Source organism: Bison bison, unplaced genomic scaffold (genome assembly GCF_000754665.1).
Source record: "Bison bison bison isolate TAMUID 2011002044 unplaced genomic scaffold, Bison_UMD1.0 scf7180017864229, whole genome shotgun sequence".
Lineage (NCBI taxonomy): Eukaryota > Metazoa > Chordata > Mammalia > Artiodactyla > Bovidae > Bison > Bison bison.
The window spans coordinates 1,592,842-1,611,583 of NW_011494801.1; the positions used below are offsets into that span (position 1 = coordinate 1,592,842).

Here is an 18,742-nt window from a genome sequence, read left to right on the forward strand (position 1 = left end):
AGTTCATGGGTCATGTATTGCTGAAGCCTGGCTTGGAGAATTTTGAGCATTTCTTTACTAGCATGTGAGATGAGTGCAATTGTGCAGTAGTTTGAGCATTCTTTGGCATTGCCTTTCTTTGGGATTGGAATGAAAACTGACCTTTCCCAGTTTTCATTCTTGTGACAACTCATTATTATTTCTATGATCAAGACCAAGTGGCAGAGAGCTCCTAGCTCCAATTCCATCTAAGCTTGAGTATCAAAGCTCACATAACTTCCTGGACTCTTGACCAGTATATCCGTCTATTGCATCACCCACATCAGGACAAAATATGAACTCTTCAACCTGTCCACAGAACATTGTAGAAACCAAGCTAGTCCAGATGTAAGCAGGGATAGCAGATGTAAGCTTTTATATGAAGAATGAATAAACAACAAGGTCCTACTGTATAGCACACAGAACTATATTTAATATCCTATAATAAACCATAATAGAAAAAAGAACATGGAAATTCCCTGGAGGTATACTTGTAAGGTTTCTGGGTTTTCACTGACATGGCCTGGGTTCAATCCCTGGTTGAGGAACTAAGATCCTGCAAGCCACATAGTACAGTTAAAAAGAAAGTACATAATTTTGTGTATATATATGTATATAAATATACATATATATATACTTCATATATAAATATATATATATAACAAAAATCACTTTGTTGTACAGTAGAAATGAATACACATTGTATGTAAATCAACTTCTTCAATAAAAAAATACTGGTTAAAAGAAACCAAACTAGTCTACCTTGCTACTTTATTAGACATAGTGAATGAAACACAAAGAATGCTGTTTTGAAGACTGAGAACTTGAAATCTCATCCTTCTACTAAACATTTGAACATTCCATACAAGGCATGGACTTGAGCTGAATGCATACTAGAACAGTGCTTGAAATTAGTTTCTTTTGAAATGAATAATAGTACCTTCTTGATATAAATTCCCTTGTTTGTCATTTCAGAAGTAGATAGCTGAGAAACAGTATCAGTGTTAGATTTTCTCTCATTATTTGATTTCTGCTTAATTGCAAATGTACTATACATCATTCTTTTATGCAGTTGAATAAAACCTTGTTCAAATCAGACTCCAAAATATGCACAGGAGGAAGGTGGCTTCTATTTAGAAAAGGAAAAGCAAGCCTACCATGGAGCCTTCCCATTGCCTAGGTAACATGAAACAGATAAAGCCAGTCTTCTATCTTCCTTTTGAAAGGTTGTTGCTGAGCTGTGCAAGATGCCGGGATTCTTGGCCTCCGGAGGAGAAGAATTCAATCCATGGCCAGTGATGAGGCTTGATCGCTCAGAGCTTTTGTGTAATAAAGTTTCATTAAAGTATAAAAGAGGTAGAGAAAGCTTCTGACATAGACATCAGAAGCTGGCAGAAAGAGTGCCTCTCCTGCTAGTCTTTAGCCAGATGTTATATAGCTACTGTGTGTGTCTGTTAGTTGCTCAGTCGTGTCCAACTCTTTGTGACCCCACAAACTGTAGCCTGCCGGGCTTCTCTGTCCATGGAAGTCTTCAGGCAAGAATACTGGATTGGATTGCCATTTCCTTCTCCAGGGGATCTTCCCGACCCAGGGATTGAACCCAGGTCTCCTGCATTGCAGAGCAGACACTTTAACCTCTGAGCCACCAGGGAAGCCTCTTATTAACATAGCTTAAGAGAATATTTGCATGAGTAAAACATACTGGTTTGTCAAGTCAGTTTTGAGTCTTAGGCAGAACCAACTTGAAGACAGTTTAGGATAAATACATAGTTCATTAACATAGCTTAAGAAAAACATTTCCATAAGAAAAATGCCTTGGTTAGCTCAAGGTTGGAGAAAAGTTAAGTTCAGGTAGAACCAGGTGTTGTCATGGTGACACAGAATTTTAAAAGAAACCTCTTTTTAAATTTGTACAGAGAAGGGGAAAATATCTAACACTTGTAGTTTGTTTCCTCCTGCCACTTAAGAGAGAGAGAAACAATGTCCAACGCTTGCAGCCTATTTCCTCCGTTTGGAGACCCCAGCCTTCCTGTCTGTTACCCTCTCACTTTCTCCTTTGTTGAAGCATTCTAAAGAAAGCAAGAGGAAAATCTGGGTCCTGGAAAATGAACACCAGGTCACATTTTCTTTACCTTTTAATGATGCTGGTGGTGACAAGTTTTTCAATCTGACACCACTAGCGAGGTTACAGACTTCTTCATTTTCCTCCTCAAGACTGAAAGTAAATGTTTTTAAGTCCTCTGTTGGCTTAGCAAAGTTCTCTATAGAGAGGTATAAGGGAAGAAAAGTTGAGAGTCATTGTCCTATTATTATCCGGGTTTTCCAATAAACTTAGAGTTGGGTCTCACATGAGAATGAGCAGGCAGAGATGTGTGTCAGCCCCTAAAGTATTCTGGAATACTGTTTTAAGTAAAGCTGACATATGAAAATCAAAATTTACTCAAAACATGTTTTTCTTTCCCTCCCCTGCCCAAGAAAAAAAGGATTGGTAATAACAACTGAATGTCTTCCATAATACATGCAGTTTTACAAAAATTTGATTCAAAGATTATCAGGGTGTATCTTACAGTTTATACTTACTATACGTGCATGCATGCTAAATCACTTCTGTCACGTCTGACTCTTTGCAACCGTATAGACCATAGCCCACTAGGCTCCTCTATCCCTGAAGATTCTCCAGGCAAGCATTGCTGTGCCCTCCTCCAGGGGATCTTCATGACCCAGGGATCGAACTGGTGTCTCATGTCTCTTGCATTGGAAGGCAGGTTCTTGACCACTAGCACCACCTGGGAAACCCATACTTACTGTATACGATACACTTATATGTATACTTACAGTATATACTTGTGTGCACACTGAAATACCCACACTCAGAGGCAAGCTCATTCTGTAGAAGACTGTACTCTACTTAAGAATAGTTACTGTCAGAAAGAGATATTAGGGACTTCCTCGGTGGTGCAGTGGTTAAGAATCCACCTACCAATGCAGGGAACATGGGTTTGATCTCTGGCCTGGGAACTAAGATACCACATACTTTGGAGCAACTAAGTCCACTTGCCAGACTACTGAGCCTCTTCTCTAGAGTCTGAGTGCTGCAACAGGAAAAGCCACTGCAACGAGAAACCCACAAACCACAACTGAGCAGCCCCACTTGCCACAAGAGAAAGCCTGCACAAAGCAAGAAAGACTGAGTGCAGCCAAAAATAAATTTAAAAAAATTTTTAAGAACTCATTTTTTAATAAAAGAAAGATATTAAAAATGAAGTTTGAATATAAACTTGCATGGTAATTTTTTCTCCTGGTACTCCAAAATGTGTTACTTATTTGTCCCTCCAGTCATTCATTAACACTTGAGTTGCAATGTCATGGTCCGGGCACAGGTTGGAAAAGAATTTCCAGACATGAGACAGAATGAAAGGGAAATAAAGTTTATTAGAGTGGGAGAAGCTGTTAGAACAGCAGGCCAGCTCAAGGGAGAACTGACGCTGAATAGGGGTCCTTCGTCCACTTTTATACCCAGGGTACAAGGAGTGGGATAGGGGTCCTGCAGGTCATTTGCTGATTGGATGAAGCACATAAACTGCGTGGGGGTGGGAACAGTAAGCCAAATATCTTCTCCCTGTGGGGTAGGACGGAGAAGGCAATGGCACCCCACTCCAGTACTCTTGCCTGGAAAATCCCATGAGTGGAGGAGCCTGGTAGGCTGCAGTCCATGGGGTCGTGAAGAGTCTGACATGACTGAGTGACCTCACTTTCACTTTTCACTTTCGTGCATTGGAGAAGGAAATGGCAACCCACTCCAGTATTCTTGCTTGGAGAATCCCAGGGACGGAGGAGCCTAGTGGGCTGCTGTCTATGGGGTTGCACAGAGTTGGACATGACTGAAGCGACTTAGCAGCAGCAGCATAGGGTAGGAGAGGAGACAGGTTAGGAAGACCTGAAATCTGTTAATAGTTACAACATAGGGGAGGGAAGGATGATAAGGGTATGGTTTTTCCATTCCTGCATTCCAAGACCCTCCTTGGTTTTATCTACTCTTTCGTCCTTGGGTCACCACATACAAGACACTGAGATAGGCAATGTGGAAATATGAGGGTGACCATAATCAAGTTCCTGAACTCCTGGAAAGAAAAGGTATATACACAGAGAGTCAAATAACCAGATAGTAAGCAAGTGCCACATGAGTAGGCACAGATGTTAAGTGTTGGAGAGTTCATAACACAGTATAGACTTTCTATACATCAGAACCTGTGAAGGCTATAAATGTGGCTAATGCATGCTTCCAGTCCTCAAGGATCTTAAAATTTATGGAAACTGATATTTAGGGAACTAATCATAATACAGGAAAAGTGACTTAAAGAGCTAAAGAGCAAAGAGGAATAGAGAATAAAGGACAATTAATTCAGTCAGTAGATTCAGGAAGGCTTCATAGAGGGAGAAATATTTTGGTTGAACCTTAAAGAATGAAGGGATATTCTAAGTAGAAAATAGAAGGGTGATCAACGCAAAAGCACAGAAGCCACGAGCACTTTGCAATTTAGGGAAATGTAAAGAGGCCAGTGTGACTAAACCACAGTGGGTGAAGTGCTGGAGTGCTACTTACTGTAGGAGATGTATGTACTTAGAAAGTTTGAGAGCAGAGTATGCAGTGCATTCAATACCCCACTATGAAGTTTGGACTTCATTCCATAGACAATGGAGAAATATCCCAAGTTGGATGGTAGTGATCCAACCATTTTTATGAAGATAACACTGGAAGCAGTGAGGAGAGGCAAGAGACTAGGAAGGTGTGTATGACCTTCCTAGTCAATGGAATGTGACCATGGAATTCCAGTGGAATTCCAACTATGACAATGGAATATCAGGAAGTGAAGATGGGTAGGATTATGCAAGTGATAATGCAAAGAATACTAACGATATTGAGAAAAAGAGACCTAGGCAAGATAGTGATGGAGGTGAGAGAAACATGAGTGTTGCCAATAATCAAGCTGGGAAATACAAGAGGAGATGCAGTATGGGAGGGAGGTAATGGGTTACATTTTATATTTGTTGAGTTTGGTGGGATGTATAGGACAATGGGCAATTGGAAATATGGGTCTGGAATTAAGAGTGAAATTAAGGTTGGATATTATGTACACAAACACACACATAGTCACTCACATGTGCACTTCACACATAGAAGGTTGGAAAACAAATGAAAAACTGAAAACAAGTGGAGAGAGAGTACTGAGTTAGCAAAGAGAAAGGTTGAGGATGGAATGTGAAGAATGCCCTCCTCAGAACATAGACCCGGGCAGGAGCCAAGCTGAGGACTGGTCAGCAAGGCAAGTGGGGCAAAGGAAGAGTTCAGGATGGGGGCAGCAAATGAAGGGTAGCATACCAGAAAAGGGACCAGGTGTGTGCCTGTGTCGTGGGGGTAGGAGAACAGGGATTAAGAATGTGACTTGACAGGGAGTCCCCTGGCAAGTCTAGTGGTTAGGATTCAGCACTTCCACTACTGTAGCTCGGGTTCAACTCCTGGTCAGGGAATTGAGATCCTACAAGCCATACAACCAAAAATACATAAAGAACACGACTTGATCCATGGTCTTCTACGCTTTTTAATGTCCCTTTCCAGGACCTAGCACTGTGATGACCATTCTTTTATCACTCTAGGTATAAGACCTTTAGGTACAGGCCATCCTAGGACTGGAGATTCAGGAGTATATAAGACTTCCTGCCCTCAGGGAGCTGACATTCTCACAGTGGAAGACAAATAATAACCAACAGATAAATAAATTAAGAGGATAACCTCATAATGTGACTCAGTTTTGTGAAAGAAAGAAACATGGTGATAGAGACGAATGAAAAAGCGCAGAGTAGGGAAGGTCTTCCTTAAGCAAGGCATGGTCAGAGAAAGTGACTGTGAGGAGATAATACCTGAGATAAGGGCAAGAGGAAGTAGGTATGCAAAACACCAAGGAGAGGGAGCAACCAGGAGCTCAGGGTGTTAGAAGAGCAGAAATGTGGCTGGAGCGTATTTCAGAATGTTGTTGAGACCACAGAGGGCGTGGAAGGCAGCTCCCACAGGGATCTCCAGTCCAAGTTAGGGAGTTTGGATTTCATTGTAAACTCAGTAGGAAACCAATAAAAGTTGTTTGGTTTTAAAAAAAATTTGTTTATTTGTTAAGTTTCAAATTTATCAAAAGTTGTAAGAATAACACTATTAATCTTTATTCAAATCCATCTATTGTTAACATTTTACGCCATTTGCTATACCCTTTGTTCTCTATGTACATATTTTTCAGAAGCATTTCATTTGAGTATTGAGTCGCATAAATCATGCCCTTTTACTCCCAAATACTTTACTCTGAATTCCCCAAGAATAACAATTCTCTTACGTAAGTGGAATATACTTATCATCTTTTACTGTCCATCTTCCAGTCTTGTCAGCTGACTCAATAATGTTCTTTAGCATTCTTTTTTTTGTATACAGCCCAGGTGTCCTCCAACAGGGGAGTGGCTAAACCACCTACGGTATGTCCATACCACGGAACACTACTCAGCAACCACTGAGGCCAAACTACCGATACTCACAACAACCCAGATAACCCAGAGAGTCATGCTGAGTGAAAAACAATCTCAAAAGATTACAGTACTCTATTATTCGATCTATAAAAATTCCCTAAAGTCACAAAATTATAGATATGAAGAACTGATTAGTGATTACCAGGGAAGAAAGTATGGGTGGGAGAGAAGTGGGGTGGCTGTAACGGCAACATGAGGGATCCTCGTGGTGATGAAAATATTATGTATCTTGATTGTATCAATATTAATATCCTGGTTGTGATATTATATTGTAGAGTTTTGCTTATGTTACTATGGGGGAAAACCAGGTAAAGGGTATATATTAATAGAATCTCTCCATATTATTGTTTTAGCCAAAAAGTTCATTTGAGTTTTCCCATAACACCTTATGGAAAAATCCAAATGAACTTTTTGGCCAACCCAATACTTCTTACAACTGTATGTAAATTTATGATCACCTCAAAAAGTTTAATTAAAGAAACTCAATGAGGCAGCAAAGTTTTATTATATTCACTCACTTTGTTTATATTCAAAGAGATCCCCAGAATGCCTACTGTGGTGTAAGACACAGGAAAGGTGCTCAGTAGACCTTTGTTGAGTGAATAAATGAGAAAAGATTTGAGTTCCTTTATTCTACATCATAGAGCAGGTAGCTGGCAATAAAGGTTGTGACTAATCCCTAAATATCATCTATTAAATGTCATATGGAGAACTGGAATCTGGACTCCTAACTTCAAAGCTAAAATTTTCTTTTGATTGCACTGTTCTAACTCTTTTTTCATAGCATAGATGCTCTCTCTTAAACCTTTGTGTCCAAATATAGTTTCTTCCTTTCTTCTAAATATAGTTCCCTCCTTTCTTTTTTGCTAGCATAGTATTTTTTCTCCTTATCACTGCCACCTTCTTCCTTTTTCTAAATATAGTTCCCTCCTTTCTTTTTTGCTAGCATATTATTTTTTCTCCTTATCACTGCCACCTCCTTGAATAACTAGCCTACCCACCCTAGACATTTTCCTATCATTCACATTAATCCTAATCGTCTACATCCCAGCTTGCATCTGTACCCCTTTCCCCAACCCCCACCCTTTCCCTTCAACAAAACCATTTTCTTAAAAATAGCCACCTGGCCTCTTTGTGCCACTATCTAAAGTTCATCCTTCTGCATGTCTCAGTGCCATGAGGACCTCGTTGACAATTCACTTTGAGATAATCATTTTACCTCTGGAAAACAAGTTATTCTTTTCCCTGGTAACATCCACATCCCTCACCAGTTCTGATTCTGGGCTTTAAGATTCTCCATTCCTTCATCTCGATTACAGGTCTACATTCTTCCTCTCAGTTCAGTGAGTCCCAGGCAATGTTAAGTTCTCTCACAGTTGGGATATCAAGTCCAGGATTCACTGCCTCCTCAAACCCTTTTAGGAAGAAGCCTACGGAAAAGCCTACTCTTGCCACTCTCTCTTCAGAAGGAGAGTGAGAGAAAGAACCATCGTTATAGGACTTACTGAACAGGTTATTCCAGGTCACATTTGTCTTTTCCTCAGACTCCATTGCCTGGAAAACAAGTACCCTGTGATGGTCTAGGTTTTTAAGCAATTCTTCACAGTAAAACGGAATTCCACAGCTTCCCTCTGCCAGATACCTGTAGTGAAAATGAGGCAACCTATTTATATCAAAGAACTATCTTTTAGGAAGGAAAAATATTTGAGTCTTCTCAATCACTCAAAAATAATCGCATTTCTTTCTCCATTTGTTTTGTTTTCCATTTTTAGGGATTGCCTTTGCTTTTTTTTCTTTCATTTTTGAAAATTACATAAGACATTTAAATCTTTCCAAACTCAAAACTACGTAATAAGGTACACCCTCAGTCTTGCTTCCCTGCCTCACCTTATAAGTAACCATTTAAATTAGTTTCTGGCTTATCTTTTCAAGGTTTCTTTCAAAAACTATAGAAAATGCACATATATATTTCACCCCGTTCCTTAGGTTAAAAAACAGCACTTTGTACATAGTGCACACTAGGCTTCCCCTTGTTTCCCCTCAGTAGTGTATCCTGGTCATCCCTCTGTGTCAGTAGAGCTTTCTTATTTCTCTCTGTAGCTATGCAGGGCTCCACTTTGTGAATGCATCCAACTTCACTCTAACTGTCCTCTTAGAGACGGACATTTGGATTGTTTTCTGTCTTTCACTAGTATAAATAATGCCTCAATAAAAACTGTGTCCATATGTCACTTCATATTTTTGTCAATATATATACAATGTTGTATTATTTTCAGGTATGCAGCAAAGTGATTATATATATATATACACACACACATACGTATAACTGTGTTATATATATGTTCAGATTCTTTTCCCTTATAGGTTATTACAAAATTTTGAGTATAGTTCCCTGGAAATATATCTTTGAGACGCAGTCCTAGAATTAGGAAGGATAGATCAAAAGGTAATACATATATATAATAAATATATACATATTAAATAAATACAGAGATAAAGAGGGAGAGACAGGGAGTCAAAGGGAGAGAACACGGCAAATTTATGCCTGGTGTCTGAGACATTGCTTTTCCAGAAGCAAGATAACCTCATTATAAAGAACAGATGCCATGGTGAGTTGTAAACAGACAGCTAAGGAAGGGGCATTTCTATGTTGTTAAGGGGACTGCTGACAAGACCCAGTACAGGAGTCACTGAGAAGATATCAACATCTACCGTGACAAAGAACACCAGTACCAGACCATGTTATTACTGGGGACTAAGACCTGGCTCAGTTGTGGGTTGTGGTCTTTAACGTTCACCAATTTGCCTTTCGTGTCACTTGCCCATGACTGTGACGTTAGTCCCTGTGGGTTAGAGTTGAGTGTACCTGTACCCAGCTTGATGAAAGGGAAGCAAAACTCATGCCTCTAAGCAAAGCTGAACATGATGTAACAAGGACCATAACAAGACAAGGTGAGCAGCATCCATCCTACCAAGCATGTTCAATGGCCCCTTTGAAAGGCGAGACCAGTGGGAATACTGAAATGGGTGCTTTCAGACACAACCTAAGGAATCTGATGAAGTTTGGACCTGGTGAATAAGTCAAGGCCTTAGGATAAATGGGTTACTCACGTGTCCAGTTCTTTGGGGATGCCCTTGACACTGAGGTCCAGGCAGACTTTGTTGAGGATGTCCTTAGGCTGCACAGGTCCCAGGGTGACATAGGTGGTGTTCCTGTTCTTCATTATGGCACTGGCAGCTGCACAGGGTGTGTTGACAAAGGGAGACAGGGACATGATGATGAAGATGGGAACAGACCGGATAAGCTTTTCCATGAAGGTCCAGGAGGCTGAATCGATAAACTGGCCCTCATCAACGATGAAAATAATCCTTTCCTCTTTCACTGTCTAAACCAGGTGAAGAAATAGAAAGAAAAGTGCTGTAGAACTTCAGGATTTTTTGTTTTTGTTTTGTGTTTTGGCTGCCCCGCCAGACTTGTGGGATCTCAGTTCCCGGACAAGGACTGAATATGGGCCATAGCAGTGAAAGCACCGAATCCAGTTAGATCACCGGGGAACTCCCATGACTTCAGTTTTTTATACATATGTATGGGTATGCATGTGTTTCCACTGAGTTTTGCAAAGCTAAGTTAAATCTTTTCTTTCCAGTGTCTTTGTGATAATTTAGATTCTGCTAACTTGGAATTTGTGGCCATTGGGACTGAACTGGCTGGAAGAAACTCATACTTGGTCAGATCTTTGTGACAAGATAATGTATAGGATAGATGGGTTGTAGTCAAGTTAAATACCCATTACATAAAAATAACTGAGATTTACTTCAAGTCATTCTAATTTATTGAAAAATGAAGGTCTCCTGGAAATACCTATTTGACATTTATTCAGCTAACATCTATTCAACACATCTTTACCAAGCACTCACTGGGCTGGGTGCTGGAGGCAAAGTGCTGAGAGGAATCGATCTGGTCTTTGCCCTGCCAGCAGTGTATGCTGTTCTAGCTTGAATGGCACCCCACTCCAGTACTCTTGCCTGGAAAATCCCATGGACGGAGGAGCCTGGTGGGCTGAAGTCCATGGGGTCACTAGGAGTCGGACACGACTGAGCGACTTCACTTTCACTTTTCACTTTCATGCATTGGAGAAGGAAATGGCAACCCACTCCAGTGTTCTTGCCTGGAGAATCCCAGGGACGGGGGAGCCTGGTGGGCTGCCGTCTATGGGGTCGCACAGAGTTGGACACGACTGAAGCAACTTCGCAGCAGCAGCAGCTTGAGTTATAGCACGTTATACTTAAAAACAGATCAAGTGTCCTTTTTTCGTGTAGACTGCTTTTCCCTAACGAGTCTGAATTATTTATTTGCTCATTAAGCATTTACCGTGCATCCCTTAGAGTCAGGTGCTGTTCTAAGCACTGAGGATACAGTATTAGACAAAACATAGAGCTTACATTGTAGTGTGAGCCCTCGTGTAGTGGGCTCTATATTTCCACAGTGTAAGATATCTAAATGGAGGAAACTTTTCCCATTCTTGCTGCTCCAGACTGCTCTTGGCTTCTCTTGGTTCCCTCTGAGAAGTGATTGTTAAGCCATTCTTTCCCTCTATATGTTTTTATAAACCAAAGCAGTAAAGGGTACTTTCAAATTTCAGAAGACGATCATTCTAAAGTATTACATAGCCTGTTTTCTCACATACACACAGTAAGTCTCCTCTTACAGCCTCATTCTGTCACCAGATTGTACGCTCTTCACTGACTCTGAGAACATTTAATGAATAGAGGTTAGCATCCCATTGTTTTGTTTTGTATTTGACCATCATCTTTAAAACTCCTGTCTTTAAAAATATCATATGGGCAGATAGGAATGTGAGTTTTACTCATAGAATGGTCTTATCAGTGAATTATTTGTGAATTGAGGAGAGTAAAGCAAGAACCAAAACCCCCACATGAATTCAATAGTACATCATTGGCCCCAGCTTCCATAGATTTAAAATAAGAAGATTGAAGACTCCCTGGGGGTCCCGCAGCTAAGACTCTCTGCTCCCAATGCAAGGGGCCCAGGTTTGATCCTTGGTCAGGGAACTAGATCCCACTTGCCACAACTGTAAGATCCTGCATGCCACAGTGAAGACTGATGATCCTGTGTGCTGCAAGTAAGACTCAGAACAGCCAAATAAATTTAAAAAATTTTTAAATAGATTGAATTGGGTCATATCTAATGTGAATAAAAGCCAACATTTACACTGCACCTACTGTGTTCCCAGCAATGTGTGATGCACTTCCATAAATTAATTCATTTAAAATCTTCATAATGTTTACAGAGGTGGCACTCTTGAATCTATTTACTGAGAAAATTAAGGCACAGAGAAATTAAGCCACTTGCCCAAGATCACACTGATAGTAAATGATCCAAAGACTGTCATCATAGCACTGAGTCAAAGCACAGCTTTAGTCACAGTTTCCAACTAGATCTGTATCAGAACCACTGAGGAATTTTAAAAACAAACTAAACAGATTCCTAGGCCCAAACCAAGCCTTTTTCAATTTCAGGTAGAACTCATAAATACATATATTTTATCAAGCTTCCTGGATATTTGTGATGCAAACAGTCCTCAAAATCTGACATTTAGAAATTACTGATATGGCCTTATTTGCCTGCAGTGGAAAAGGAGGAATTTCTATTGTACATTTATTGCCACAAACTTGAATTGTTTATTGTGTGCCAAACATTCTTCTGGTCAATAGTGATACGAAAATGAATAAGAGGCTCCCTCTCCTTAAGAAGTCCACAATGTCCTGAGGGAGAGAGACACAGATTGAAGTAGCAAATTGCAATACAGTATGGAAAACATAATAAGAAGTATGTTCACAGTGTCACAGAAGCACAGTGGGAGAGGAATTAGTCATGCCTTGTGATCTGGGGGAGTTCTCAACTGAAGAGGTGACACTGAACGATGAGTAGCATTTCTCCAAGGTTAAAAAAAAGTCTTTTAGCTTTTATCTCTTAGTATTGAGAATTGTTTGACTAGTATAAAGCAGAGGTTGGAGCAATTTGCATACACCCTGGCAGTTATATGGAGGATGAATTGCAGTGGAGAGGTATACTGCACAGAGATTAGCTGGAAAGCTATAGTAATAGAAGAGAAAGAGCCTGAACTATAGTGGGGAACACAGGATGGATGGGTTCTAGAGTCGGTCTGAGGTAGACATGTAGGACTTGGCAACTGAGTAGATGCAGAAGATGTGGCAAATAGTGAGGAAGGTAGCAAAGATAACTTGAATGATGTGTGAATGAACTTGTTATTAACTATATCAAAGGTCAGGATCAGGATGAGGAAGATAGGGTACTGAAGTAGGGGGGAAAAATGAATTTAGTGTTAGACACTGAACTGAGTATGATTCCCCACATCCAAGTGGAATACACAGAAGGTTCTTCGAAACATGGTTCCGGTGCTTACAAGAGAGCTAGGGAATGGGATATAAAGTTGGTGATCAACCGCATATAATGGACAGTCATGATATTACTCAGAGAGAAACAGTTAACATTGGCTGAGTGGCTTCAGTGAAAAAGATTCTATTCTGTTTTACACATAATCTAGTCATTTAAACCTTATAACCCTGTGAGCTGGGTACTATTATTTCTTCACTTTATAGAAGATAAAGTAAAAGCACGGACAGGTTGAGTCATTTGGTCAAGCTTACCTAGGTAGCAAATAATAGGCTTAAGGGCTCAAGCTCTTGTAGTCTGACTCCAGAGCCTGTATACATAAGTGGTTTGATAGATCGCTTCTTACACAGAGGGAGGGAAAAAACGAGGACTGGTTTTAAGATGAGGCCAAACTCCCAGGAGTAATGTTAAAGGACTCCTTTCAAATACAACTAAATTCTGAATAGACTCTCACCTTGGGGTTTCGAAGGATGGAGGAGAATGAAACACTTTGGGTTAAAGCTTTCACATAATTCACAGCTTCTTGTCTTTGGAATCTGAACTCTTGACACAACCTGGCTTTGCGATAGGATGCCCAGTTTCTCCCCTCCCCTCCATTATTTGACCCATAAACGCTCTTACTTGCTCCAAGATCTTCATAAACAACGCCTCCAACTGCTTTTGCTTTCTCATGGTGCTCATCTTGGAAACCTCCCGTGAAATAGGGAACTAGATAAAAAATTATAAGAATATTGAGTACTGGAAAACAGCAGAGGGAACTACTAGTTTGTGTCTTTGGCAGTTCACTTTACTGTTCTGTGCCTTAAAATCCTCGTATGTTAGATAATTCATAACATCTCTTTCAGCTCTAATACTCTATGTCATTGAATCTAATAGATATGAGAAAAAATAGGGCACACTCTTATCTTTGCATTGGCAATCACCTTTGGGAGCAGAGGGATTTTGTGCCCTTGACTAGCTAGTATAGTATACCTAGGATGGGAAGATGAGGGGGAAAAAAAAGAATCAGCAGATGGTTATTTGGATTATCTTGAGTCTGGTACCAATATATCTTAGGAAGGTGGGTGCTCATTCAAGGATTGGGAGCCATTTCCTTACCACCTTGGATGCCCTAGATGAGAAAAGGAAAGGATCATAAAAGCCAAAGAGATGCGGTGTCATAAAGCATGACAGAGGGGTGGCCTCACCTGCCCCTTCACAATTTCTCACGGGAGTCTAAACACCAGCTCGTTACCTGCACATGGAAAATGTCATTAAGAAGACAATGGAACTTTTCATCCAACAGTGACTTGACTTTATTTTGAAGGTTAGTCTGTCGTTCTTTATAATGTTTGCAAGTATCCAGACCTAGTACATTGGCCATGAGTATCTGGATGGTATAAAAATTTTGATTGAAGCTGATCTTAGTCAACACGATAGCAATAGTCCTGTTTATAAGAAAGTCAGGAATCAGAGAGAGTTTTTAAATATATTTTTTGGGGAGGGGGAAATTTGGACACAGACAACACACATGGAGAATATCACGTGAAAATGGAGGCAGAGATTGGGGTAGTGATTCCATAAGCCAACGAATACCAGTGATTGCCAGCAAGCCACCAGAAGCTGGGAAAGAGGGACAAAACAGATTGTCCCTCACAGCTGATGGAAGGAACCAACTTTACGACACCAGGATCTTAGACTTCTATCCTCCTATATACAGAGACAATATACTTCTGTTGGTTAAGCCATCTAGTTTGTGGTGCTTTGTCTCGGTAGCTCTAGCAAACTAACATAGCACTCAGGTACTATAAGGACTCAGTAAGTGATGGAATAAATAACATGTCTTCTGGTTATTTTGAATTATTCCCTCAGCACTGTTAAATACATTTAAAAACTAGCCTCTCTCAGGCCTGACATTTAAAGAGAGTAGAAACACAGCTAAAACTAAGACTAATAAGAATTTTCCCTTTAAAACCTTTATGTTAAACGGTGAGAGGGTGTGTGACACAATTACCATTGTCTTGGTTATCATCACTGTTATTGAATACCACACTGTTCACCTCCATGAGACAGGTTGTTCCAAAGACAGCCCTCATGACATTCCTTCTTTGAAAAGAGACAAATAGCAAGAGGCAAGTACATTAGCTCTGCCTTTCAAAGGAAAATCCAGAGGCCTTCCATTCTCTAACCACATTCTCAGGGCTCAATGGTTTGAGCTAGTGATTCCTACAGTGTCAACTACAGGATAAACTTATGTATTTGCTTCAGACCAAATGTAGCTTCAGTTTCATCATCTATACCAGTTGTTCTCAAACTGTCTGAGCATTAGGAAACTTAAAATATCAATATCCAAGCTCTTCCAGGCATTAAATTAGGATCTCAAGGGGTCAACCCAGCTTTTTATTTTCTTACTTCAATATGTTTCTCATTAATTAATTATTAATGTAAGGGGCATGATATCCAATAATAACTGATAGATTGTGGGTAGTTTATAAGAGGCAACCTATATAAAGGAGAGGAACATTAAAACAAATGAAATTCTTAAGGATGTCAGGATTCTCTGGATCCACAAAAAAGTGGTCATTGCATGACACTCACCTGTGGTTCTCACCTTGGGCCAGGTACTCAATTTCCACAAGTATCTGACTTTTTCCATATCCCGATATTCCTTCGTACATCAGGACTTGACTGCAGTTAGACATCAAAAATTTCTTCATAGTACACATGAAGTATTTGATCTCCTCCTCACGTCCTGTTATTTTTGTTTTTCAAAAAGGGAGCAAACCCAGTCAACATAAAATTGTCTAGAGATATAAAAAAGCGCACAGTGACACTGCTTCTAAGAATACCCTTGGAATTTCCATGGCATTGTTCATGGAGTTTCTTTAGGTCCTGTGCACTTTAAAATTTTTTAAATATCTTCAGTTAGAACTTTACAGTTAGTAGTGTGGTTTTACAGGTTTGTTTGTTTTTTTGTTTGTTTGTTTGTTTTGGTTTGGTTTTTTGATGCCCATAAGCTGTGAGGGAAAGGATTCTTATAATGTTCACTATGATGTCAATTTAATTTTAGTGTAGCAAACTGAGATTTGCTTAGAATATACAAGCAGGAATTAAATCAGGGTTATCTGACCCTAATGCTTGTTTTCTTTTCCTTTTTCTATTTTTTCTATAACACATTAGAAATAACTACAGCTTATCACATTAAGAAATCAATTTATAAAGTTAAGGTTCTCATGTTGTACAGGATGGATAAAATATTTTTACTTTTAATTCTGTGAAGGAAACTTACTTTTGTAAATGAGAAACTATATTTATTCAGGGCTACAAGAGGAGTTATCAGTGATTAAAAAAAAACCAAAAAACTCAATTTGTTTTTTAAAAAACCTCATATACATGATTAATCATAAGAACAACATAAATTCTTTTTTTTTAATTTTATTTTTAAACTTTACAATATTGTGTTAGTTTGGATTTGGGAGAATGGCATTGAAGCATGTATAATATCATGTATGAAACGAGTCGCCAGTCCAGAACAACATAAATTCTTAAAAATAAATTATACCATTTTTCTGATTATAAAACTAACATAATCTCACTGTAGAAAATACAGAAAAATTAGAAAAAGAAAAAAGGAAAATAAGTCACCTTGGGTTACAACCCTATCATTCTTATTTTTCTTATGTTTTTAAATATGAATAACAGGATACCATGACTGAAATCTCAAACTCAGCCTACCATCTTTGAAACCACAGTGGATAGAAGGAGTCACAGAAACGTGTTGCTGTTGTTCAGTTGCTCAGTCTTGTCCGATTCTTTGCGACCCCACAGATTGCAGCACACCACTCTTGCCTGTCCATCACCAACTCCTGGAGATTGCTCAAACTCAAGTCCATCAAGTTGATGACGCCATCCAACCATCTCGTCCTCTGTCATCCCCTTCTCCTCCTGCCTTCAATCCTTCCCAGCATCAGGGTCTTTTTCTAATGAGTCAGTTCTTTCCATCAGGTGGCAAAGCCGATGGAGCTTCAGCTTCAGCATCAGTCCTTCCAATGAATGTTCAGGATTGATGTCCTTTAGGATTGACTGGTTTGATCTCCTTGCAGTCCAAGGGACTCTCAAGAGTCTTCTCCAACACCACAGTTCAAAAGCATTAATTCTTCAGCGCTCAGCCTTCTTTATGGTCCAGCTCTCACATTCATACATGACTATTGGAAAAACCATAGCCTTGACTAGACAGATCTTTGTTGGCAAAGTAATGTCTCTGCTATTTAATATACTGTCTAGGTTGCTCATAGCTTTTCTTCCAAGGAGCAAGCATATTTTAATTTCATGGCTACAGTCACCATCTCCAGTGATTTTGGAGCCCAAGGAAATAAAGCCTGTCACTGTTTCCATTGCTTCCCCATCTATTTGCCACGAAGTGATGGGACTGGATGCCATGATCTTAGTTTTCTGAATGTTGAGTTTTAAACCAGCTTTTTCACTCTCTTCTTTTACTTTAATCAAAAGGCTCTTCAGTTCCTCTTTGCTTTCTGCCATAAGGGAGATGTCATCTGCATATCTGAGGTTATTAATATTTTCTGGGCAATCTTGATTCTAGCTTGTGCTTCATCAAGTCCAGCATTTCGCATGATGTACTCTGCTTTTAAGTTAAATAAGCAGAGTGACAATAGACAACCTTGACGTACTCTTTTTCCAATTTTGAACCAGTCCATTGTTCCATGTCCAGTTCTAGCTGTTGCTTCTTGACCTATATACAGGTTTTTCAGAAGGCAGGTAAGGTGGTCTGGTATTCCCATTTTTTAAAGAAGTTTCCACAGTTTGTTGTGATCCACAGAGTCAAAGGCTTTAGTGGAGGCAATGAAGCACAAGTAGATGTTTTTCCAGAATTCTTTTGCTTTTTCTATGATCCAATGGATGTTGGCAATTTGATCTCTGGTTCCTCTTCCTTTTCTAAATCTAGCTTGAATGTCTGAAAGTTCTCTGTTCATGAAGCCTTACTTGAAGAATTTTGAGCATCACTTTGCTAGAGTGTGACATGAGTGCAATTGTGTGGTAGTTTGAACACTCTTTGGCATTGTCCTTCTTTGGGATTGGAATGAAAAATTTTCACCTTTTCCAGTCCTGTGGCCACTGCTGAGTTTTCCAAATTTGCTGGTATATTGAGTGCAGCACTTTCACAGCCTCATTTTTTAGGACTGAAACAGCTGAGCTGGAATTCCACTAGCTTTGTTCACAATGATGCTTCCTAAGGCCCACTTGACTTCACACTCCAGGATGTCTGGTTCTAGGTGAGTGATCACACCATTATGGTTATCTGGGTCATGAAGATATTTTTTGTATAGTTCTTCTGTTATTCTTGTCACCTCTTCGTAATATATTCTGCTTCTGTTAGGTCCATACTGTTTCTGTCCTTTATTGTGCCCATCTTTGCATGAAATATTGCCTTAGTATCTCTAATTTTCTTGAAGAGGTCTCTAGTCTTTCCCATTCTATTGTTTTCCTCTATTTCTTTGCACTGATCACTTAGAAGTCTTTCTCATCTCTCCTTCTGTTCTTTGGAACTCTGTGTTCAAATGGGTATATCTTTCCTTTTTTCTTTGCCTTTTTCTTCTTTTCTCAGCTATTTGTAAGGCCTCCTCAAACAACCATTTTGCCTTTTTGCATTTCTCTTTCCTGAGGATGGTTTTGACTACCGCCTTCTGTACAATGTCACAAACCTCTGTCTTCATAGTTCTT

General features: G+C 39.6%; 1 protein-coding gene across 1 annotated transcript in view; it reads right to left on the bottom strand.

Moving 5' to 3' along the window:
• ADCY10 (adenylate cyclase 10 (soluble)) overlaps nucleotides 1-18,742 on the bottom strand; it is an 80,927-nt gene that overhangs the window by 30,412 nt on the left and 31,773 nt on the right. Inside the window, exons 13-18 of the mRNA XM_010846010.1 lie at nucleotides 15,602-15,755; nucleotides 14,259-14,451; nucleotides 13,646-13,732; nucleotides 9,697-9,971; nucleotides 8,091-8,227; nucleotides 2,151-2,279 (exon numbers count right to left, since the gene is read on the bottom strand). Coding sequence (XP_010844312.1) covers nucleotides 2,151-2,279; nucleotides 8,091-8,227; nucleotides 9,697-9,971; nucleotides 13,646-13,732; nucleotides 14,259-14,451; nucleotides 15,602-15,755 — 975 coding nt within the window. The remainder of the gene's footprint in view (nucleotides 1-2,150; nucleotides 2,280-8,090; nucleotides 8,228-9,696; nucleotides 9,972-13,645; nucleotides 13,733-14,258; nucleotides 14,452-15,601; nucleotides 15,756-18,742) is intronic.